The 25,349-nt window shown below is 42.2% G+C and overlaps 1 protein-coding gene across 2 annotated transcripts in view; it reads right to left on the bottom strand.

Annotated features, from left to right (window-relative positions):
* The window catches only part of Ca10 (carbonic anhydrase 10 (inactive)), a 426,447-nt gene that overhangs the window by 89,649 nt on the left and 311,449 nt on the right, over positions 1-25,349 (bottom strand). For both annotated transcript variants that reach the window (XM_090351055.1, XM_090351056.1), the window contains one exon: positions 352-537. In XM_090351055.1, the coding sequence (XP_090207181.1) occupies positions 352-537 (186 nt within the window). The remainder of the gene's footprint in view (positions 1-351; positions 538-25,349) is intronic.

Consider the following 25,349-nt stretch of genomic DNA (forward strand, 5'->3'; position numbering starts at 1 on the left):
TCTGTCTCTCTGTCTCTGTCTCTCTCTGTCTCTCTCTCTCTCTCTCTCTCTCTCTCTCTCTCTCTCTCTCTCTCTCTCTCTCTCTCTCTCTCTCTTACTTTTTCTTTCTTTTGCCAGTCCTGGGGCTTGAACTCAGGGCCTGAGCACTGTCCTTGAGTTTTCTCAAGGCTACTGCTTAACCACTTGAGCCACAGCACCACTTCTGTCTTTTTCTGTGTATTTGGTACCGAGGAGTAGAACCCAGAGTTTCATGAATACTTGGCAAGCACTCTACCACTAGGCCACACTTCTGGTCTCATCCAAATATTTGAAGTTAGCATTTAACCTGAGTACTTAGGTCGAGCCACATACCTCCCCAGAGAAGGCCTGTCCGTTGAGGAGGTGCTCTGATCCTTGGCTGTCTTCACTCCCAAAGTGGAGCCGAATCTCCTCCAGCCGGTGGCTGTATGTCATAGGCCCTCCTGAGATGTTGACCAAGTGCTCCTTGTCCAGGCGGAGGGACACATGCCTTCCAGTGTTGTACATTGTTCCACTCACCTGTAGGACATAAGGGTAACAGATAAGAAAAGCTTTCCTTCTATCTCAGTCCAAACCCAGCATGGATGTACAGATAAACACTCTTTAAAAAACTTGTTTATTAAACATGACATTTGAAATATGATGTAAAAATCAATGTTAATAAATTCTTTAATAAAAAATTCTTCCAGTGAGAAGACATAGGCTAAACAGACATGGGGACCTGTCCTATCACCTGAACTTCTACAGTGCTTTCTGCAAGACATTAAGCCGCATTCACCATTTCAGAATTTGATGTAGGAAATCAAAGGAGATATTTCACTGATCGTGACTTATGTTTTGTATATTGTACCTTAAAATAAATTTGTTCCTGCTCACCATAAATATTTGGAAGATAGAGATGCTGTAGAAAAAAAAGAAGAAATGAGAGACAATGAGAGACAGAGAGAGGAGAGAGAACATTAGAAAGTGAGAGAGCAATAAGCAGAGTAGAGATTCTATGAGGGCTAGATTAGAGATGAGAAAGTCACAACAGATGGCTAAAAGCAAACCCCAGTGTGAGATTGAGCATCTCCTATACTCTTCAGCACTGAGTCCTGGATAACTCTGATTCCTCTTTATAGCTCACAGCCACAGTGCTAAACTAAAGAGATTCATATTAGAGTTCCATTTCTGCCAGGTGCTCGTGGCTCAAACCTATTTTCCTAGCGAGTTAGGAGGCTGAGACCAGGAAGATCTCAGCTGGAAAGAAAAGTCAGTGAGATGGAGTCTCAAAAATAACCAGCAACTAATAGAACTGGAGGCGTGACTCAAATGCTTGAACACCAGCCGAATGAACGAATCAAGCCAGTATGAAGCTCTAAGTGCAAATCCTGGTGGCATTCCCACCCGCTTCAAGTTTCAGTTTCCAAGATTTCCAGACTTAGTCCTCATACTCAATTCCATGTACTTTGATCTGGGCTTTCCTTACCGCTTACTTTGGCAAATAAATCTGTAGTCATTGAAACAAGCTAGTTTTGGGAGCAGGCTTTGAGAGCATTTTCATGATTATTACCAGAAAATTGAAAAACCATGCAAATAAGTCTGACCTGGCTTGGTAGAGGGTGAGACTTTAGTGAGAAGAGCCAGGCTAGGAGAATCCTTTCAAGACTGGACCTTTCTACCCTGGCCTTGGCCAGAAGAACTGTCTGATGATCCATACTTAATTGGCAAATTCCTCAAATTGGGGATATTTTGTCAACATATCCTCCTTCTCTCTCTCCCTCCCTCCCTCCCTCCCTCCCTCCCTCCCTCCCTCCCTCCCTCCCTCCCTCCCTCCCTCCCTCCCTCCCTTCCTTCCTTCCTGTCTTCTTTCCACTAGTCAGTTTCTCAGAAAATATTCAGTGCACTAGGATCTGTGTTCTGGGTTCATGGTATGAGCAGATTCTTTCCCTCACAGAATTCACTGTCTTTTATGCAGATATCTGAATGGGGGTAGGAAGTTATGGATACCTATTATTCCCACCATTTGTGTGTCATAATAGATGCAATATCTCCTTTTCCCTAGACACTGAAATAACATTAATTTATATTAATCAAGAAAAAAAGATATGTAGCCAGGGCATGGTTTGTTGCACTTTAATTTAAAAATAAAGACTTGGCAATGTTATGTATGATATCTAAATCTAATGGTACATCTGCACTACCGTAATTAACATTGCAGCAGTGTCATTTTATCTGGAATACTAATTACTGTGTTTCCAGTGAGCTACTTGGGTGCACAGCGTGGAGGAAAAAGCTCTATTATGCAGACCAGGAAACAGAACTGAGCAGAGAGGGGAAGACGATGCCGGGGGTCTTTAGGGTGTCTCTGGTTTCCCACTGTTCTTTTGATTTTTTGTCTTAATTCTTTGCAACTTGGGCTGAGAGATTTTCCAAGAGAAGTAAGGCTGGTGCCCAGAATTACATAGCCAGCAGGTGGCAAATTCAAGATTGGTGGTCTTGATGGGCACAGATGCACTATCTTAGCGCTTTTCAGATGCAAACTATGCTGGGGCTTTTCTTTCTTTCCCTGTCTGTCAATGTAGGTCTTCGACAATTCTGGAGGTGGCAGAATTATTTTCAGAAACATGGATGAAGATCCATGCTTTCCCTCATTTTTAATAAGTAGCATATGCCTAGGATAGTACTAGCAGAGCATCACAATAGCTCAGTGGCTTTATTTATTTATTTATTTATTTATTTATTTATTTATTTATTTTTTGCCAGTCCTGGGCTTGAGCTCAGGGCCTGAGCACTGTCCTTGGACTTTCTCAAGGCTAGAGCTCTACCACTTGAGCCTCAGCACCATTTCTGGCTTTTTTTCTATGTATGTGGTACCGAGGAATCGAACCCGGGTCTTCATGCATGCAAGGCAAGCACTTTAACCACTAGGCCAAACTCCCGGCCCCACAGTGGCTATATTTATATGAAATGATGTTTCCAGATATGGAAACAAGAGGGGTTTTTTTGGTTTGTTTTTTAGCGTACTATTTGCAGTTATTGCTTATTTCTTTCATTTCCCTCCTCTCTTCCCTTCCACGTCCCCAGCCCCAGTTGGTTTATTTCCTGTGGTCACTGTCTTTGATTTCAAGAACCCTTTGTCTTGTATAATAAGTTTACCTGATTTGGGGATGGGAAGAGGGAACCACAGACATGATGGGACAAAAAGAGAACCAATACAACAGGGACACTTAACAGACACTGATGGAAATGAACTCTACAACTTGGGAGGGAGGAAGGGGGAGAGAGTTGTAGGGGAGGGAAAGCAGGAGAAAATGAGAAATGGGGAAATGGGGTAGCACTGTTTGAAAGGAGATGTACTCTTTCACTTATACAACCATTACCTTTCAGAGTATTCCCTTTATAATAATAATAATAATAATAATAATAATAATAATAATAATAAACATGGATGCTGAATTATTGAAGTTCATCCTAAGAAAAGATCTGGAGAAACCTGATAGTCACAGAGCATTTGCTTCCATCCCTTGGAGACATCGAAATTGGTTCATGATTGGATGAAGCCCCATACATTAATGGAGGAAAGCAGGTCATAGGATCATCACATTTATACCTGTCAGGACTACATGTCTATCAATATCTTCAGTAACTGGAGGCCATGTAAAAGCATTATGTTCTCATATCAAGCAAAAACAAATTACTCCCAGGATAATCTTTTTTTTTCTTTAAAAAGAAAACAAAACAATATTAGATAGTCCTCATATAGCATAGTTCTTATATCTTTATTTTCCAGGCTGCTTCTTAATGGGACCATTTTTTCTTAGCTACTGAATGAGAGAGAAACAAATCTTTTGGTGTATCCTTAAGGTAAGTTTTTTTTTTCATTCATTGAAAAAAAAGTCATTCATGATCCTGTTCACAGCAGATGACATCTTTGGACCTGAACTTCTGTTAACCCTCATGATTTCGCTTTCACCCAAATCGAGCACCAACGATTGTGTGGTCTTTAGGATTGGTGCCCTTGGCATTCCCTCTGAAGGGAAGCCAAGAAATGAAATCCACATGTGGAATGGCAGCAATCCCACAGGCCTGGCTTCTCCTACTTAGCTGTCACCTTGCTTCTCTGCTCCAAGGCAAACAGTCCTGACAAAGCTAAGACTTGACCCCTGAGTGTCTAGGATATGAAATTGTGTACAATATTCACAACATTAGCTGATCCTCTAACAAGGCAATGGCATACTGTATCTTTTTTGAGAGGCAGGCTGATGGTGCTAGAAGCCCATGTTGGCTTGTACTGCAGGATGTTTGAGGTTACGCTAGTCAGAGTTCTACAGAGAAACCAAAACAATGGGATGTCTACAGGTATGTATATTTACACACATAAAGTAGAGGTTATTTTTTGGGGGGGGTCAGTTTGGGGGCTTGAACTCAGAGTCTGGGTACTGACCCTGAGCTTTTTCACTGAAGGCTAGTACTCTACAACTGAGCTACATCTCCACTTCCAGTTTTCTGGTGGTTGGAGATCAGAATCTCATGGACTTTTTTTTTTTTTGCCCAAGATGGCTTTGAACCATGATCCTCAGATCTCAGCCTCCTGAATAGCTAGGATTATAGCAATGGATGTTGTGCAAATCCTGCAGAGCAGGCCAAGAGTTTGGGAACCCTAGAGGGGCTGAGGCTGTGGCTCAGTACAAATCTTTAGGACTCAGACCTAGGACAGAGCACAAAGCAAATGTCCTTCCAGTTCATGGTAGCGCCATGCCACAATTGGTTCTTTCTGTTCCCTATAGTTCTTCAACTGACCGGATAATGCCTCTTCATGTTACTCTGGAAAAATCTGCCTTTATGCAAATTATGCCAACTTAGATATTTACCTCATTAAAAATATACTTACAGAAATGTTTAGAATAACATTTGACCAACTAGTTATCATAGCCTGGCCATATTACCCTACAAAGGTAACCCTTACACTTCTCTTTAAATACTATTGGCTGTCTTCATTTCACATGTTTAAAACAGTTCCTAATCAAATAATTATTCTATGCAAAACCCAGTGATGAATGTAATAAGGAATATATTGTATATATTACATGCATATGTTATAGGTATGCATGTGCAGATACTATATGCATATGCATATTACATCTATAATGGATATGCCTACATATTTATAATCTATAGGGAAAGTAGTCATCCCTAACATCATTCTCCAAATGTTAGCCATTTGAAAGTAGAGTCAGTTTCCAAAACCAATATAGCTTTCCGGTCTTCTCATCTCCATGAGAAGGCCTTAGTCAGCGGATTGTCTTTCAGTGAGTATCTAATAGCCCATGGCCACACTAACACACTGGGTGAAGGATGTACCCACAACCACTGCTACACCATGACAATGGTGCATTACATACCATGCATCTGCTGCATTTACAAACGTCATCCTCCCGATCCTCACACACCTACACAAGGAAGGCACTGCTATGTATCAGGTGGGGACAGGAGAGCCCTGATGGGTCACATGAGAGATTCACGATCAGCAATTGGTCAGAGCCACCATTCTAGCCCAGGACTTTTTGATTACAAACTCAATAGCTTTTGAAAGAGAAAAGGCTAAAGGCTGGTGGAAGAAATGTTGGGAGATAACCATGTAGGCGTTGTTCAACCTCTGGGATTAGGGATTGACTCAAAAATCTGATGTCCACACAGATGTACCAGATTGGTTTTACATTTATCTAGGCATGGGCTTCGCCACCAAATGGAAGGCCATTGGAGCCAAGGAGGGTTAGTGAAGAAAGTCTGACAGCCGTATCATAAATTAGGTGTCCTTCCTTTGCAATTTGGTTTTCCTATTATGTCTTTGACTGCTCTGCTGAGGTGTGTAATAGTTCTTCTTTGCAATGTGATTAGTGAGTCTCACAGAGTTAAAGGGACACTGCTTATCCTGGTTTCTTTCAGAGCAGCTTGGATGCCAAGGGGTTGATCTGCAAAAGATGAACACAAAAAGCTGATGGGTTGGCTGTTCACGCACATATTCTGGAGGCATTGCTGCAAGGAGAAACTAGGTGGTGGAAACACTTGAAGTTAAATCCTTGGCTTCCTTATAGTGTCACTTATCATTACACTGGTAAAATTAGGGTCCAGTGGGTTCAGAGGCAAAGAGGACTCGAGAGAGAATCACTGGTTTAGCTGAGTGGCAGTGTCTCCTCCTCAAAATCCTAGCTGCTCAGGAGGCTGAGATCTGAGGATGATGACTCAATGTTAGTCCAGGCAGGGAAGACCATTAGCCTCTCATCTTCAGTTAATCACCAAAGAGCCAGAAGGAGAACTGTGGCTCAAATGGTAGGGTGCTAGCCAAGAAGAAGAAGAAAAGAAACCCTTAGGGACAGCATCCAGGCCCAGACCCAGCACCAAAAATAGAATGAAAGAGAGAAAGAAAGAAAAAAGAAATAAAGAAGAAAGAAAGAAAGAAAAGAATAAAGGCCATTTCTTATTCAATAAATATGAGAAATCAGATCTGGAGAGCCTGAAAAACTTGTCCAAGTTGGTCAAGATTGACACAACCGAAACTAGACTTTACCCTATGGACTTTGTTCCTTGATCTAGGAAGCATAGCTTGCCCATGAAACCATACTGGTGGGCTCTGCTTTAAGCTGCCAGACTTGCATAGAAGAGTTGAAGTAGTTACAAGATTTCACCCATCACTCTTTAACCCTGCACAGAAGGTCGAAGCTCTCCTGTAGCCATGCTGAATTTAATCTTTCTCCTTTCCCATCTGAGGTAGCTTCCATCGAAAGTCTAGGATTTTAAAAAGCAATCCTGATTTAAAAAAATTCATGGGGACATGATAAACTATACAGTCGAGACCAAAGGTGGACAGCCACAGGAGCAGATCACAAAGGCTCAACCACTATGTGCATAGGATCATATAAAATAATATTATAGGAGATGAACTCCAAGAAATGGAAACAAGAGTTTTGTTGTTGCTGCTCCTTTTGTCTTTTCCTTTTGTCTTTGTTATTTTATTTGCATTTGGGAGGGCAAGGGGGCACAGAAAGGGCGGGATGAAGGATGAAGAAATGCTGCAGTCGTGTTCAAGAGACATTATCTTGAAAAGGAACTTGTGGGTGGGGGTGGGGGGAAAGACTGGGAGAGCATGAGGGAAGGGTGACATAGTCCAAAAAGAAATGTACTCATTACCTGACCTACTTATCTGTCACCCCTCTTTAAATTGCCTCTATAATAACAGCAAAATATATGAAAAACATCAGTCATGAAAAAGTGAGATGAAACAATCCCATATACAGACCATTATTATGTGAATCCCACTATTATGAAAAAAATACACCTGTTTATGTTAATCCTGAATCTTCAAATAATGAGTCTTGCCTGTACAAATTCTACAGGGCTGCTAAGTTAGCACCAGGGCAGCAGTCTCTTGAACTTGATGGCTGCTGGGGTTAATGACAGAGAAGTAAAGAGCAGGTGTGAAAGACACCGCCCAGTCCTTGTCATTGTCCCATTACAGAGCACAGGGGCGCTGGTGGGGGGGTGAGGAGTGGGGTGTCTTAAAGAGTGTTGTCTGGAATGAGTTTTTCCACAAATCCTCTGCACTATTTTCCTATGGAGCCACTGCTGCCAGCCAAAGATGTTATTAATTTCTATAATGATTTCATATTATAAATAACATTTAACTCAAGTGGCTTTGCCTCTTGTGCCTGTATAGATGCTTTATGAACATTTAAAATCTCCATACCAGCCAGGTACTGGTGGCTCATGCCTCTAATCCAAGCTACTCAGGAGGTTGTGAAATGAGGATCACAGTTCAAAGTTAGCACCTGGGGGGGAGGGGGAGAGAAAGAAGTCCAGGAGACTCTTACCCCTAATTAACCAGCAAAAAAAAAAAGTGGAAGTAGAACTGTGGTTCAAGTGATAGAGTACCAGCTTAGTGCAAAAATGCTAAAGAACAGATCCCAGGCCCTAAGTTCAAGCTCCAGTACTGGCACAAAATAACCAACTAAAATTCCTACTCAGTGCCTGCAAAGGTGGGCATGATCTCAGTTTCCAAGTGAGATAAAGGGTTATGTGACTTGCCCAGGGTCCTGTAATGAGTAGGTTAAAGAACAAGAATTAAAACACAGACTGTCAGATTTGAATGTAGGCTGGTTTTGGCTTCCTTGTGCTCTCCTTATCCTATGATTTGTATAATAATATTTTAGCTGTGGTTTCAGATTTAGTTCTCTGATTCCCTCACCTGGACTAACACTGCCATAAGCCTTAGACACGTGGAGACCCTGCAGAATCCTGCCAGGTTTTTCATTGTTCATTATGTGGATCCTCTACTACTCTACGAGTAACCAGAATCCTGTGAGAATAAATAGAGTGACTGGAACCAAGATGGTGCCGTCTGACTGGGAGCAGATTGCTTCCAATGGGAAAATTTGTTTCTCTGCCTATTTACCGGCCCAAGTTTGGAATGAGCAAACCCCTCTAAAGTATGTTCAGGTATATAAAATATATCTTATCATGTTGCTATATTTATTAAATACATTTGATTACATGTTATATATCCACATTATGCCTATTATATAAATACAACTAATATATTACATTTTTTGAAAGGATGATATAGATAGATTCGCCTTTATTTTTGTTAAATAAGAACACACAAGATGTTTCTGTTTGGGGCCACGTCTGAGTTCTTGGTCTAGTCTGATTCAATAGGTTTGAGTGGGACTTGGGAACCTACCAGATTCCTTTTCTGGGCCTCTCTTGAAGTTCATTTGAATGGAGCCAGACAGATGCTGAATGCTTAGGGTTGGGGACACAGCAGTGTAATTTTCTTAATCTTTCCTCCATACCTTCAGGGATTGCTTTGATGATTATAAAGATATGACACTAAACCTCTTTCTGAATATGTGTAGGGAACTATGCATTGATTTCCTCTTCAGGCCACTGGTTTTTCCCTAAATGGTGAAAATCCAAGGTTAGGCCACTTGAATTAACATAGTAAAATTTGCTTCAGAAAGGTTATTTCTAGTGTAATGTCATTTAATTCAATCCTTGATTCCCAGGGCTTTAGGCAAATAAACTCCTGATCTCCGGTTATTTCATTCTCAAAGAAGCAAATGCCTTTTGAGAGGTGCCTGTGGAACTCAGGGGCACACAGGTGCAGCTGTGTGTGTACTTAGCCTTCTTCCATTTACCCCTCTCCCTCCCACCATTGCGGCCCTCACTATTCCCATTGGCTAGATGTTGGAATCCTAATTCTAGGCCTTCCTTCCTTCCTTCCTTCCTTCCTTCCTTCCTTCCTTCCTTCCTTCCTTCCTTCTTTCCTTTTCTCCTCCTCCTCCTCCTCCTCCTCTTCCTCCTCCTCCTCCTCCTCCTTTCTTCTTTTACAAAGAAACTAGAAATTAGATGGCAAGTCCCCACTGCTATCTAATTTCACTATATTGTGTGCAGGGTAATTCTTTCACATTGGTCTCCCATGGTGGGATCGTTTGCAAATGGAGCATTCCTCCTCAAAGCTGATGTGGCAGAAGCAATCAGTGGGAAGAGATAAGATCCCGAGACCTGTGACCCAAGCCTTGAAGAGGTTCATGAGAGGATAGCCTCTGACACCAAGAGACAAAATAAAAATTCTCCTATTTTCAATGGTTTCATTTAGGCACTTGTCCTAGAGACAGACATCTCCCTAACACCCATGGGGTCTTCATGCCTAAGACTCTGACTCATCATGAGCTGCCAGGTGCTAAGTCAAAATCAAGTGCACTCACTGGTCCGTAGTAGCGCAAGTAAGTATGACAGGCCAGGTGTGTGACAAGGAGTGGAAGAGGCTGGGGCTGGGGTAGGTGCTGGGGAGCTGTAGCTCCCATCTTGGAAGACTCTACAGTATGGACTATGTAGAGGGGGCCTTAAAGGAGTCCTGGAATAGGAAGGGTGGGGGTCCTAGGCTCACTTTTCATATTTTGAGTTTGATGCTCATCCTGATCATAGAATTGAGTACATGGCTATGTTTGATAAAGCTAAAATAAATAATAATACTATATCTATATTACCTTTTGTATTATGCCCTTCCTGGGCCTTGAACTCAGGGGCTGGGTGCTGTTCTTGCCCCCCCCTTTTTTTTTTTTTTGCTCAAGGCATTTTTTTTGCTCTACCACTTGATCCATGGCTCTACTTCTGGCTTTTTGGAAATAAAAGTCTTAAGGACTTTTGTTGCCCTGCCTGGCTTAGAGCTATGATCCTCAGATCTCAGTCTCCTGGGTAGCTAGGATTATAGCCATGAGCCACCAGCATTCAGCCAAAGTGACTTTTAAAATAAAATGTGATATAAACACAATTACATAGACATAAAAATTTATGACTCTATAGATGTAATGTTTTATTACATAGATTAATATGTATCTATGACATACAAACCCTCAGCCTAATTTTAATTATGTTCTAAAATCTAAGTGCCAGTGACTGTATATAGAGATTCCCTTCTTGAATACTTGTTTGTTAAACATGTCATTTGAAATATGATATAAAAATCAATGTTAATAAAGTCTTTAAAAATGAAATGAGATAGCTAGGTGCTATCTGGGCTATGACATAGTGTGTCGTGTCATTGAAATTGAGGGTACGCCATATTTTTCATGTAGTAGCCACAGGAATGAAAAAAAGATGAAACCAAACAAGAATGAGTACATTTTGCTGAACCTACTACATCTAAATGCAGCCAACACCCTGTATCTGAGTGTTCTGAGTCTAAGGATTCAGTCCACCATGGATCGGTTTCTTTTCAGTATTTGGAAAGTGTAATTGTGTCTCTTCTGAACACATGCAGACCTTTTCCTTGTCATAGTTCCCACAAATAATGCAGTGGAGAAACTATTAATATAACATTACCTTGTATTGAGTATTGCAAGTTATCTAGAGGTTGTTTCAAGTACATAGAAAGATGTGCATAGGGTACATGAAAATACCATGCCATTTTATATCAGGGATTTAAACATTGGTATTTTATACTGTAGAGCGGTACTAGAACCAGTCAGCTATGGATACTAACTGATGACCTGTGTGTGTGTGTGTGTGTGTGTGTGTGTGTGTGTGTGTGTGTGTTGACATTCCTAGAGTTCCAGCCCCTTTTTTTTTGCACAAGGCTGGAACTTTACCATTTGAGCCACAGACCCACTTCCAGCTTTTTAGTGGTTACCTCAAGACTTTTATGCCTGGGCTGGCTTTGAGTTGCTAGGATTACAGGTGTGAGCCACTGGTGCCTGATTAGATGACTCTACGTGGCAGTCCCATGAGGTTAGTGAATACTGGACATGGAGTATGGTCTACCTTTTCCAATCTGTTCTCTTGCATGCCGGCACAGCTATGGAATGGAGAGGGCTGACCAAGCAGTAACTGAAGATTCCAGATTCTGAGGAGTATTCAACAGGCCAGGAATAAATTAGGAAGAGGGTGCTTATCTATTTTCCATCCAAACAGGCAGCTAGCTTTCTATCAGTGGCATTTTCTTCTGGTGTTTGGAGGATTCATATTGTAACTCAGGAGACCAGACATAGCTTAGATAGCCCAATGATAATTATATTGTCTGCTAGATTTAGTCTATTGACATGGAAACTGGTAATGTGGGGCCTGTTGCTATTTGCCAGGAAAAAAAATATATATAGTCTAAATTATGCACCACTTCAGAGTCCTCCTAAGAAGTGAGATGAATCTGAAAATCACTAAATTAATGAAAAAAATCCATCTCATGGAGGAAACCATTTATTCTGTATTCAGTGATCATGGAGAAGTTTTAGATACATCCAATCTGCTACTCCTTCCTTTCTCCCCCCTCGCCCCCTGCTCAGATCATACAACCTTGGTCATATCTTGAAGTTCAGGCATTTATCTTATATTCACCAAAACAATTGGTCTGACAGTTAATGATTGTACATCACCTGATATTCCTCACTGCTGTATGGTTTTCACATGCGTTTGCATTTCTCAGTGGCTGTGCAAGTGTGATCAAACCTTTCCTATGCTCTGGAAAAAAGGGTTCAAAGTCTTTAGCTGAGAAATAAATGTCAGCTGCAGGCCTAGATCCGAACGGGACTCCTGCCATTCCTGGTACCCTAGTGATTGGATTCCATCTTGTGCAGTGGCTTTTCACCAGTGAGGCATGCCCATGAGAAAGATGCTGCTTTCAAGGAATAGCATACATCCTTTCAGGAAGAAAGAAACCAGGGGAATTACACTTTCTGAGTACAGGTCATATGTAGCTGTGCTACCTTCCACTAAGAATATGTCAATGTCACTACCCTCTCTGTGGGGCTGTCACTGTGCATGATTTAGCCATTTGATCCTTGTCACTGCTCTAGGAAGTAAATATTCTTATTATCACTATTGACTGAAGAAACTGAGGTTCAGTGAAGGCCAACAGATCATGGAGTTATAAGATAACATGGCAAAAAAATCTGTGTGGACTACATACAGAGTTGCTGTATTGCTTCCTAGCAGGTTAAAGACTTCTGTCCAAGGGAACCAGGATTATATTTCCTGATGTGGGTAGGCCCAGTAAGATGTGGGCATTCTCAGGCCTGGAAAGACCTGGGAATGGGGAAATATGAAGGGGACGGCAGTAGTGACCCCCTGAGCCCCTGGAGTATTGGACAAAGTAGATTTGTTCAGTTTTGCAGTGACAGAACAAGGTCCTGAGGTATGCCCACTTGGCTTCTTTTCAGATACCCATTCTCATCCTTTAGGACCACCTCTTCTGAGACTTTGGAAGCTCAGGAGCTTGGCTGATAAGGCTGCCCTGGGATCCCATGACATTCTGAAGTTGCTCATGTAAAAACATATGGTTATTTGTTTCAATGCCAAGTGTGGCATTGGCTCATGAATATCAGAGAGGGAAGTGTAACAGAGTCTGCTAGTGAGCAGTGAACATCAGCTCCTTTACTTTCCTCTGAAACCTTGGTGGTAGAAAGAACGATTCCCTCTCAGTTCACTAATAAAGAAACCTGATATAGGATGGGACTAAAACAAAATGAACTCTAGGATATGGAAACAAGGGGTTTATCTTTTGATCATTGTCCTTAATGTACTATGTTATTTCTTTTCTCTTTTTTCCCCCTTATGGTCAATCTCACGTGGTTACTGTACCTGACTATGTTACCCGATATATTATATATATGTTTATTTGTTTATTTGAAATAGGGAAGGGAAGGAGGGGAAACAAGATGATTGGGAGGGGGTAGGAGGTGGGAAGTGGGGACAAAAACACAAGAAAAGGTATCAATGTGTGAAAAGTAATGTACCCACTACCTGAAGAATGTAACTGTAACCCCTGTATACATTACCCCAACAATAACATTTTTTTAAAAAGAAGGTAACAGCAACAAAAAAAAACCTGAGGCCTAAGAGGCAAAAATAATTTTCCCAGGGTTGCACAGTAACAAGGAAAGGAAAGTGAATCAGAATCCATAGCTGCCTTTTGCCCATCCACTGGTGGACAGGATCAGAATCTAAAAATGGTCCACCCACCTAAAGCCCCAAGACATGAATAAATAGCTGACCACGGACTAGAACTTCATCTTCAGAGTGAGAAAATACATATTGCAAAACCAGTATTTCAGAAATGCATGGCTCTTGTTTTATGGAACTGACATTGCATATCATGCCTTCAGAACAGTGACTATACCAGCAAATTCATATCCTCCACAGAGTCAACTCTCAGATGAGGGGAGATTTTGGGGTGGGAAATTTTTGTTGTTATTGAGCAAGCCCAAATTCAGCACTTTGGGTATGCACCACACAACAGAAAATGGTTCTCTTCAATCTCATCCATGACAAAAGTATAGAGTGACTCCGAAGTTGTTTATACCATTGATCTGCCTGATACCCAAGGAGCATGTTCACCAGATGAATGAGGGCCAATTAAATGCTCAGCTCTGCTCCTGTTTCCTATAAGCAGGTGATAATCAGGAGCACAGAGAGCCAAAAGAAACCATCCAATCCATTTCCACAGCCTTCTCCTCTGTTCCCATCATTCTAGTCCATTAACAAAGCCTCTCAATTTCTTCTCAAGGCGGTGATTTTAGGGTGCTGTGCCATTATACAGTTTCCCTACGTCTTTTCATTGTTGGTGAACTTCAAATGCTCACAGCAAAACCGGCCTTTATTAGTTCTTTACAGTTGTTTCTGAACACATACAACCCACACAGAGGAATAATCTCGTCTTCTTCACCTCTAACATAGAAGTATTTAACAAGTTTTAAAATTCTACTTGTCTTGGCAGCCTCTCCCTTATCTTATTCTGTCCTTTCAGTTTACACAGCCTCTGCTCTCTGTCTGTCAGCCCTGACCCCAGTTTAAGTCTCAATTTCCTCACATTTCAGATGCCCTTGGTTATAAGATACACTGTGAATTTATGCTCCACTGTGAAAAGAAAAAGGAGTAAAATATTACAAATAATGATACACCATCATTTGCAGAAGGCATCCCAAAGACATGTTAAAATATGCTGAGAAAATGTGTGCCTTAAAAATTAATGATTCAGGTATCAGTGGCTCAGGCCTAGAACCCTGGCTATCTAGGAAGTTGAGATCTGAAGATCATGGTTCAAATCCTGCAATGCTAAGAATATTCATGAGACTCTTAGGTCTAATTAATCACCAAAAGCTAGAAGTGGAGCTGTGGCTCAAGTGGTAGAGCACCGATATTGAAAGAAAAAGATAATGACAGCACCCAGGCCCTGCCTCCCCTCCCCCTTGCACATACATACTTACTTATTGCACACTTACGGCCTTCCCCACCTATGATGATACACTGAATCTTAGCAAAATGCCTCAGGACCACGTCCTCCAAGACTTGGTGAACAGTCTTCCCTGTGTTCCCATGTGTAAAACAGATCACATGTTTTCCTCTACAAGACCTATGAGGTCCTGCTGTACTTGCTGTGTGTCCTGTCTTCTGACATCTCAGATTAGGGACAACTTTGTAGCTTTTTGGCACAACCACTAGAGGGCAGTAGGAACCATCCCACCAAATCCAGGATAAAGAGGTAGAAGGAAGCTTGGCCTCTTGTGTGCAAACTGGCTGAGAGCCTGGATCTGGATGCGGTATGGCTTCAAGGACACAGTACCATTCTGCAGAATCTGCTCTTTGCCTCTCACTTCCCTGGTTGCCAACCTGCCCACTTGGTGCTTTCAGCACATTCTTCATTAAGAGCCAATGTTCTCTCCCAGTGTCTCACCCTACGAGGAAGGGAGTGAAAACCACAAGCAGGGAAAAGAAATGTCTCCCTAACACCTTCATTCTTTTTTCTGACAAGAGCCCACGTCCCGTGAAGGGCCTGCGGTCTAATCGCTCTGCTTTGAAGAACAACAGGTAGCGACATCAATATTTGATTTTTAAAAGGTTGTGTGAACAGTTTTAAATATTAAAGATAAAGGCGAGAACTTAGATCATCTTTTCATCTCTGTCGTTGAGGCATTTTCAAGGAAAAATGGTGCTAATGAGCAAAGTCAGACTGTGGGCCTACCAAATGGTATCGGGTTGCAATAAAGTGGAATCATTTCGGGGGTGTATATGTATGTGTGTGATGGATGGGGGGAGACAGAAAGCAGTACTGGCACCAGGGAAGGTTTCTGTTCATTATGTCTATAATGAGAGAAAAGTAAAGCAATGTCACTGGGGGTAACTTTCTTCCATCCCATCTGTGGGCTGTTTAGTTTTTCTCAATGACTGGTTTGGGACAGGCTCTGAGAAACCTCATAAATTAACTATCCAACTTTCTGGCTAATGAGCCCAATATGTCAATTTCCAGTGATCACAATGATGCAATTCAATAAAGTACAGTTCATTTTGCAAGGAAATATACTTTTAATAGGGAGAACTAGTGGGTCAGAGTCCTCCTGAGATAATTATGGGCTAGCAGAATTAGAGGCATGGAGTTGGACTTCGAGTCTACGTACACCCTGGGGGGGTTTGTGCAGCAGATATTGTCTTTCAGGGACAATAAATTCCTTCATTATATTTCCATTACCGCATCCATGCAGCAATCTCCCATTTACTTGTAACCAGGAAGACTTGGTTATGCCTGAAACTTGGCATTTAATGCTAATGAGAGCTTGGAAGGCAGATACAAGCTGCGTGTGTGTGTGTGTGTGTGTATATGTGTGTGTGTGTAGCAAGTAAGTATGAAACTTTGAAAAGCATTAGGAGGTAGAAGTCTATTGGCCTGAGATGGTTCAGGCCAGACAGACAGAATGAATGCCCGAAAGAGTGAGCAGTATATGGCAGATAGCAATAAAGCCAAGAATGAAAACAGTACTAATTATCAGTGCTTAGTGTCCACAAAGGCAGAGAGTTATTTATTTATTTATTTATTTATTTACTTAGTGGGTCATGGGACTTGAACTCAGCCTGGGCATTGACCTTGAGCTCTTCAGCTCAAGGCTACTGCCCTACCCTTGAGCCAAGTCCCACTTCTCATTTTTTAGAAGTTAATTGGAGGTAAGAGTCTCAGGTCCTTTTGTGCCTGGCCTGGCTTTGAACCTTGATCCTCAGATCTCAGCCTCCTGAGTAGCTAGGATTACAGGCGTGAGCCACCATGCCCAGCCAGAGAGTCTTTTAGAGGCAGATAGGACTCAAAAATTTTGGGAGTGCTAAGCTGCTAAAGGGCTCAGAACCTAGGTTCAGAAGCAAGCAAGAATTGTGGGAATGCATGCTAGTGTGGTGTGCGACGAAGGACACGTTAGATGGTGGTAAGAAGGGCTGAGAAATGCTCAGCACAACGAGGCTCGTTGTTTGTTTAGAGACAAAGTTTTACCAGGTAGCCCAGGCTACACGGAGCCTCCCATCTCTGCCTCCTGCATGCTGGCATGCCAGACAGGTACCATCACACTTAGCCCAGTGGTGTCTTTTTAAAAGGCTCCACCTCAAGACAGATGGTTGGAGAGCATGGACTTAGTGGTTGGGTGTGTGGGGATTGATTGATTCCATAATCGATATGCAGGAGTGATTTTAAAGGTAGAAATGGATCGAGAGGTGTTTGTAAATTCCCAGATGGGAGTGGATGAGTGTCTAGCCTGCTGCCTGATTGGGTTTGGAACTTCTGATGTGGAAGAAGCAGGAAAAGAAGCTTGTCTCTGGGGGCATTGGTCAAATTGATACTGGTGGGATGAAGTGGCAATGTGGCAGGAAAAAGAGTCAGCAGTGAGTTCTGGGCCCTCTTTTATTAGCTGGGAAGTGTTGGGTAGGTTGTTGAATGTCTCTGACTTATTGTTTCCTTGAACGATATTTAACTCACCAGGCAACCTACTGGTAGTGAGGAAGGGAGAGAGGTAATTGAATCAATTGCTTAATTTTATTTCTGAAACAGCAGGCAAAAGAAACTGTAAGTTAGAGTCAGAGATCTTTTCCTTTAAGCAATTTATTTATGTAGTACTAGAACTTGCTTAGGAAATTAAGGTTGCTGTTACTAAGCATCTTGGACATAAATTTGTATACAGGTCTTTTCACAAATCAGAAGGCTTACTATGAGAGTGCATGAATTCGGAAGTGTTTACTTAAGGTAAGAAATGGGCTATGTCCAGTTCAATCTCCATCCTGTCTCTGGTGGGGAATGATTACAGCTCTCCTCAATTTTCCCTGTCTTTAAATTGAGATTTATACCTGTCCAGAAGTTACATAAGGTAAACAATGAGTATTTTCTACTATAAAAACAATCTCATCTTTAGCTTTCAATTACATGTAACTCGTATGCTCTGAGTATTTACAAATGCAAGTTCCTTCTCTATTAGTTAATCTTTGTAATAATTGTATGAAGAGTGTTTAATTAAGTCTGATCTTAGAGACAAGAAAGCAGGTCCAGGGAAGTTGATAACTTAATCATGGACACAGCTCATAGGAGAGAGAAGAGACACACTCCTGTCTTTGGATATGTCCTCATTTCACATTCTTTTTTTAAAATTTAAATTTGGCCAGTTTTGGGGCTTGAACTCAGGGCCTGCATGCTGTCCCCAAACCACTTTGTGTTCAAGGCTAGCACTCTACAACCTGAGCCACAACACCACTTTTAGATTATTCTGAGCAATTTACTGGAGATAATAGTCTCATAGACTTTCCTTCCTGGGCTGGCTTTGAAATGAAAAACCTCAGATCTCAGCCTCCTGAGTAGCTAGGATTATAGATGTTAAGCCACCGGTGCCAAGCAGTGACTTCATTTTCTATTGCAACATGCCATCCTTGTCTTCTACCAAGATCAGGAGATCTCACATCAAACATGGTGCCAAAGATTCCGGAAGATTCCACAGTTGTGACGCCTTATCACCGTAAAGAAGCCAAATCTCCTGATAAGTTGAGTTTTATAAAATGCTACTCTATGGATGTGGGGACTCATATTCGAAGAAGGCAATTGGGCTACAACTGCTGCCTGGGAACTTGTCTGTGAGAGAGTTGCCATGTGCTAATGTGAAGAGGGTCATTCATGAAGCCAGGGTCCAGAGTTCTGTTCCTACCAGCACTATCTCAAATCTGGACCATCCATAACCATCCCATCCATGGCTGCACCTCACTCTATAGCACAATGCTCCCTTTACATGTGTACTTCTTCTCTCCGCCTCCCCCAGTACTGGAGCAGGGCCTGGGCACTGCTCTTGGGCTTTCTCAAGGCTGGTGCTCTACCACTTGAGTCACAGAACTATTTCTGGCTTTTTCTATGTATGTGGTATGGAGGAATCAAACCCAGGGCTTTGTGCATGCTAGGCAACCACTTTACCACTAGCCCACACTCCTGGCTCACATGTACACTTCTTAAAAAATGTAGGGAGAGCCTCCTAGGCCAACATGGAAAGTCATTAACCCCAGCTTCTGCACTCAGTGGCCATGTGTTCTTTGCATGCTCCATTTCCTATCAGAACAAATGAAAACACACTCATCTCTGGATTCGTTTTTTTCAGTATGGGCCTGAACTCAGAGCCTGGGCATTGTCCCTGAGCTCTTTTGCTGAAGGATAGTGCTCTACCATGTGAGACACAAAGCTACTTCTGGTTTTCTGGTGGTTAATTGGAGATAAGAGTCTCATGGACTTTCCTAACTGGGCTGGCTTTGAACGATGTTCTTCAGATTTCAGCCTCCTGAGTAGCTAGGATTACAGGTGTGAGCCACTGGTACTGGTCTCTGGATTCAATTTTGAGCATTCATCACATTGCTGGAACGGAAAATGGTAAGAAGAGACAAACATCAGAGCACGACCCTGGGATAGTCTCAAAATAGTCAGCTATGATCTACCTGCTACTAAAAAAAAGAAGGCTTAATAAAGAGAGTCTTCTCTGAAGAAGAAATAAGAATGGCCTATAGACACATGAAGAAATGCTCAACATCTCTGGTCATAAAAGAAATGCAAATCAAAACAACTCTAAGATTCCACCTCACTCCAGTTAGAATGGCCAGGATCAAGAAATCTAATAACAACAGATGCTGGAGGCGATGTGGCCAGGAGGGATCACTACTACACTGTTGGTGGGAGTGCAAACTTGTTCAACTACTATGGAAAGCAGCATGGCAGTTCCTCAAAAGACTAAACATAGAACTCCCCTATGACCCAGCAATTCCACTATTTGGCAGTTACCCAAGGGCATACTAAATCCACTAGCACAGTTATGTTAATTGCAGCACTATTTATCATAGCAAAGATATGGAACCAACCCAGATGTCCCTCAGTTGATGAGTGGATCAACAAGATGTGGTATTTATACACAATGGAATTCTATGCTGCTGTCAGAAAGAATGACATCGCCCCATTTGTAAGGAAATGGAAAGACTTAGAAAAAAATCACATTAAGTGAAGTAAGCCAGACTCAAAGGAACATAGGCCCAATAGTCTCCCTCATTTGTCATAATCAGTAGAAACCTTGGGCTCTCCTAGCAGAAATTTAAAATAAAACAAAATTTAGAGACATTAGGCCAAATACTATGACACTAAATGTAAAGACCTCCAGGATAAGGAAACAAAAGCCATATAATGAGTGATTGTTGTCCTTAATGTACTATGTTATCTCTCATCTCTTTTGCCATCCCTTGGTTATCTCATATTGTTACACTATTTCACATTGTTATCTGATATATTTTATACGTGCTTAGTTGGTTATTTGAAATTGGATAGGGAAGGGAGGAATCAAGATAAGTGGGGGGAGGGTGGGAAGAAAATGGGGACCATGTCATAAGAAAGGGTATCAATGTTTGTGAAGTTATGCACCTTCTATCTGGTGTACCTTCTATTAATCACAATAAAAGAAGAAAAAACAGCATATTCATTTTTTTTTTATCATAACAACCTCTCTTGAATGCCATCTGCTTGGGTCACATGTTTAGTCAAGTCAATAAGGAAATAGTGTCTGGATGTCTAACGCTTAGCCTGTTCATATTTTTTTTCTTAAATGGATGGACAGCTTCTCTTGAGTTAACACCCTGGGATCTGTGGCGAGCTGATCGTACTGAAGGCAAGATTGTATCACCATTTGGGTCATCCGTCCAATGTTTCTTAAGCAACAATAGTGCAGCAGGTGGTGTGGTCGACTAGAAATACACAGGAAAGAGTTTCTCCAGGCTGAGAATTATCAGAATTATAGATGCAGTATTATGACAGATGTGTCCCACCCCCCAAAGGGCCTTAGTGGAAAATATAATAGAAATCCATGATCCTTATTGTGTGTCATGTGGGGGTTATCAGGGTTAAAAGGGTGCTCAAAACAGCATCCAGGAAGGAAGTGATCGCAAACACCTTTGACAGACACCAGCCCCTTTAAAGGAAGAGTGGATGTGGCTCAACTCCATCCAAGAGATGCGAATGAGACAACAAAGAGATATTCTGCCATCATCACTGGACGAGCAAGAAAGAATACTCAGTATAAGCTAGTAAGTTGAATACCATTTCTCACGAATTCACTGATACATTCTAAAACAGATCAATGAGAATCGATTTCTTAGTCCCAGACCAGGAGAAGTGGGGATACAACAGAAACCAAACAGAACAAAACATAAATAAAATACATGCTGGAGCCACAAATTGCCTACAGGAGCTGAACATTGAGATGAGGGGCCATGTGCAGAACGTGAGGATCCATTTGCTGTGAAGAGTAGATGCATCCCATGCCCGTCTGAGGTCAGAAAGTCATGACTCTGAGTCGATTTTAGGCTAATGGTTGGACAGATGACTCAGGGTGGCTCTGCAGAAGACCTTGGAAGCTTCTTTATAAACCTAGGCATCTATATTCCCACTGTTCTCCCATCCAGCAGAAGGTAGACCTTTTCGAAGAAGCCACTTATATTTAAGAGAAATTCCCCTAGAGTTCTTTGGGCGTATCAAAGTTTCCTAATTTCAGGGAAGCCAGTACTAGTGAGTTCTGGATGTTTCCTGGCTCATCAGCAAGTACTGACTGACCCTGCCATGATGTGGTATGCAGTAAATTAAAAATTCACATATATCTACATAAATAAATACAAGAATGTGCTTATTGTTTTTTAAGGAGAGTGTTGAATAATATAACAGAAAAAGTGATAAGAAAGGAAGGTTTCTCAAACCTGGTTGCTTTTCAAACTTGTCCCTAACACATTGTGTTTAAATAATTAAGGATAAAAAGGTAGCTAAAACATGGATCAAACACCAGAGATTTACAAGTGGAAAGAGATAAAAATAGCCACATAGAACAGATGACCAGGTCAGTTAAGTCAATGCATTGAGGGCTACAAATTGCCAAAGAAAAGAGAGGAGGAAGAGAGAAGGAGAAAGAAAGAAGTGACTTAAAAAATTGGATTTGAGGGGCCGTGAGTTTGGCCTAGTGGTTAAAGTGCTTGCCTAGCATGCATGAAGACCTGGGTTCAATTCCTTGGTACCACATACATAGAAAAAAGCCGGAAGTGGTGCTGAGGCTCAAGTGGTAGAACTCTAGCCTTGAGAAAGTCCAAAGACAGTGCTCAGGCCCTGAGCTCAAGCCCAGGACTGGAAAAAAAAAATTGGATTTGCTAACAGCCAGGTAATTTCCTTCCCATATTGTCATGTGAGCTATGAAATGTCATCCATCTCTTGTGTCAAGGAAACTTCAAGCTATTTGTTGAAGTTACAGAACAAGATAGAACTTTACTACAAATATTTTACTCTAAAAAATCAATGCCTTTCCATCTCACCAGCAGCAGCAGAATGATCTTGGATCATCTTCGGAGAGAAAGCAGGGGTTTTCTTTATGAACTCTAGAGCACTTGGCCTTTATCATACACACACACACACACACACACACACACACACACACACACACACACACACGCTGCACACATACTGTATGTGTTAGATTATCTGTGCACCTGAACAAGCTTCACTCAGGGCTTGCGTGATGTTTCCTGAGCTTTTGTACTCAAGGCTAACACTCCAACTTTTGAGCCACAGATCCATTTCCAGCTTTCTGGGGCGGGGCGGGGTGTATAATTGGAGATAAGAGTCTCAGAGACTTTCCTTCTCAGGCTGATTTTGAAACATGATCCTCAGATCTCAGCTTGTTGAGTAGCTAGGATTATAGTTATGAGCCACCAGTACCCAGCCTGGATTGGTTTCTTAAATGCCACGAACATACACTGAGTATCTGTGGGTTGCTCCTGTTCTGTCTTAGTAGTAGACATTCAGGGGGGAGCAGGCTACTGGTAGAGAAGGTATCAGATTCTGCAGGGTGGGGAGTCTTGGGGTAGAGTTCTATGGGTCTTTCAAGCTTGATTGCTTGGGTCCAAGTCTGGAATATGGTTGTACACACTCAGTGGGACTATGAGACACTTCTTTAACCACCCATGTCTCTGTTTCCCCCTCTGTGATACAAAAATGTTTGTCCCTCCTTAGGAATTCATGTTGTGCATTTCAGCACAGTGCTGGATGCATTACACACTTGATCCTTGGTTGGCTGTGATTTCCCCTGGGTCCTGCTGGCTTTCCACCTGTGTGTTTTTGGTGTGTTGGATGGTTTTGCCTTCCTTATTTCAGAATTCTTGGAGAACTGATCACTCTGCAATACAAAGCCAATCAGAATCATCTCTGTTGCGGATAGAGACCCATGTCGTCAAATAGCTTCTGTCTGAACCTATTAATCAACGACTAGTCAGAAACATATATCTTTCATAAGTGATACCCCAGGCCCCATCACTCTTCAAAACACAGACCCTTCTGTCTCTGAACCGAGAAGGGGCTCTGCTTGTTTGCTTTCTTTCGATTCTTGGTGCCTTTCACTAACCTGATGGAGGTCTGGGGACATCCATGTCCTCCCACTGTCAGAATGTTCTCCACAGTTACGGATAATTATGTTGCTATGCCTGTGTGCCTTAAAATACAAAAGATGTAGTTTATGCACGTTTCAGTTACGTTTTCAAAGAAGTTCAACCTATGAAGCTGTCAGGCTGTCAAAATGTGAGTGTCCAACTAGATCCTTAGCTGTTACTTACCAATTTGCAAAGGGCTTTAGCACATTTTTAATTGGCATCCTGTCCCCTGCCCCATTCCACCAGCCTGCAAATCAGTCTCGTTGGTGATTCTGTGAGTGGGGTGACAATATAATGCTGTGTCGGTAGGAGTGATGTGTAGAAACTTTGCTCCATTTATTCCAAGCCACCTTCTAGGCACAGGGCCATGGATCAGAGCCCAGTTTTCTCAGGCAATGACTACTTTTAAAAAAAATTTCCTAAAGAAGGGTAAGGAAAGAATCAGGATGCCCAGCTAAAGAGCACACAAAGCTTCCTCCTCCTCCTCCTCCTCCTCCCCCTCCTCCTCCTCCTCCTCCTCCTCTTTCTCTTCCCCCTCCTCCTGAATCTCTTTCTCCTTCTCCTTCTTCTTCTCCTTCTCCTTCTCCTCCTCCTCCTCCTCCTCCTCCTCCTCCTTCCCCTCCTCCTTCTCCTCTTCTTCTCCTCCTCCTCCTTCCTTTTCTTCTTCTTGAGGTATGGGGTTTGAATTCAGGGCTTGGTGCTTTCTAAGTTGGTACCACACCACTGAGCCATGCTTCCAGTTCTGTTTTTCCCTGGTTATTTTCAGAACAGGGATCCACTTCCTGCCTAAGCTGCAATCTGGTTCTTTAGACTTCCTGTTACTTCTGGGCTCACAGCTGCATGTCTCCACGGACACGGGGGCTTGTGGACCTTTCGACTTGGGTTGGCCTAAAACCATGTTTGTTCAGATCACAGCTTCTTCCGTAGCTTGGGATGGCAAGCGCATGCCACTGCACCTGTTGAGGGGAAAATCTCACAAAATTTTCTGGTTAGGCTGGCCTCAAACTCTGATATTCCCATTCTCAGCCTTGCAGGTAGCTAGAACTTACAGGCTATGCCAATCAGTACATGGCTCTTTTCTTTCTTCTTCTTCTTTTTTTAGTCCAATCCTTTTCCTCTCAGAGTGATTCATTACAAATTCTGTGTCCATGAGACGCATTAATATTGATTAAGGAACAGGTGCTCCCAGATTCAATTAGCAAAGCCGCAATTATTCACAGAGGTTTGTGCTGGAAAATTGGGGGGAAATGTGCAGGTGTGCAAATGAGCCCAACCTTAAGGTGTTCCTGCAGGGGCTTTAAAAAGATCCTTCCCTGCCAGCAACTGCTTCCGGGGATTACTTTTTTGTGTGTGTGTGGTGTGGGTGACAGATTGGAATTGCCATTTCAGTCAAACAGTAAGGATGATCCTTTGGGGCTTAGGACTTAGCAGAACTTCCCATCTGTATCTAGACTGCTCAGTATAGACTCCCAAACTCTTGATGAACAGGATGATCCTGTCCCCCTGATTCTAGAGGAATCAGGCTCATTGGTTGCTGGTGAGGAATTTGGAAATCTGCACCTTAGAGAGTAACTCTTGTGGTTCCTATCCTACAGCAATATTCTCCATCCAGGAGAAGGCTGGGGCTGAAGAGGGCTGGGAAATGCCACAGAAGACAGCAGGATACCCCAGTGTCATTCACAACTCCATTCTGGTTGGCTGCAACTTTCCCTCTGAATGCCCAAGCAGTAGAGCTCTCATCCCCACAACAGGAAAGCTAAGATGTGTCTCTAAAAAAGACAGTGAAACATTGATCTAAGTCGCTTTGAGGGTGCTGTCATGGATACTTGGTCTCCATCTTTTTGGGATCCTTCCTTGCAAAACTTGACAATGATGGAGGAAACTCATTATACATATTTGTCTGACAAACTATATAGTTTCAGTTACAAAGCATCAGGTCTCAGAACTTTCAGGATCACCAGAAGGAATATCCAGTTCATAGAGCAATGGCAAGTTTCTACTACTCTTCTGCCACTCCACGCCTACTTCCAATACCTCCTTCTGCACAGAACACTAGTGGCTCCTGAGACGCTCTCATGATA

Source organism: Megascapheus bottae, chromosome 17 (genome assembly GCF_031878675.1).
Source record: "Megascapheus bottae isolate mThoBot1 chromosome 17, mThoBot2.hap1, whole genome shotgun sequence".
NCBI classification, from domain to species: domain Eukaryota; kingdom Metazoa; phylum Chordata; class Mammalia; order Rodentia; family Geomyidae; genus Megascapheus; species Megascapheus bottae.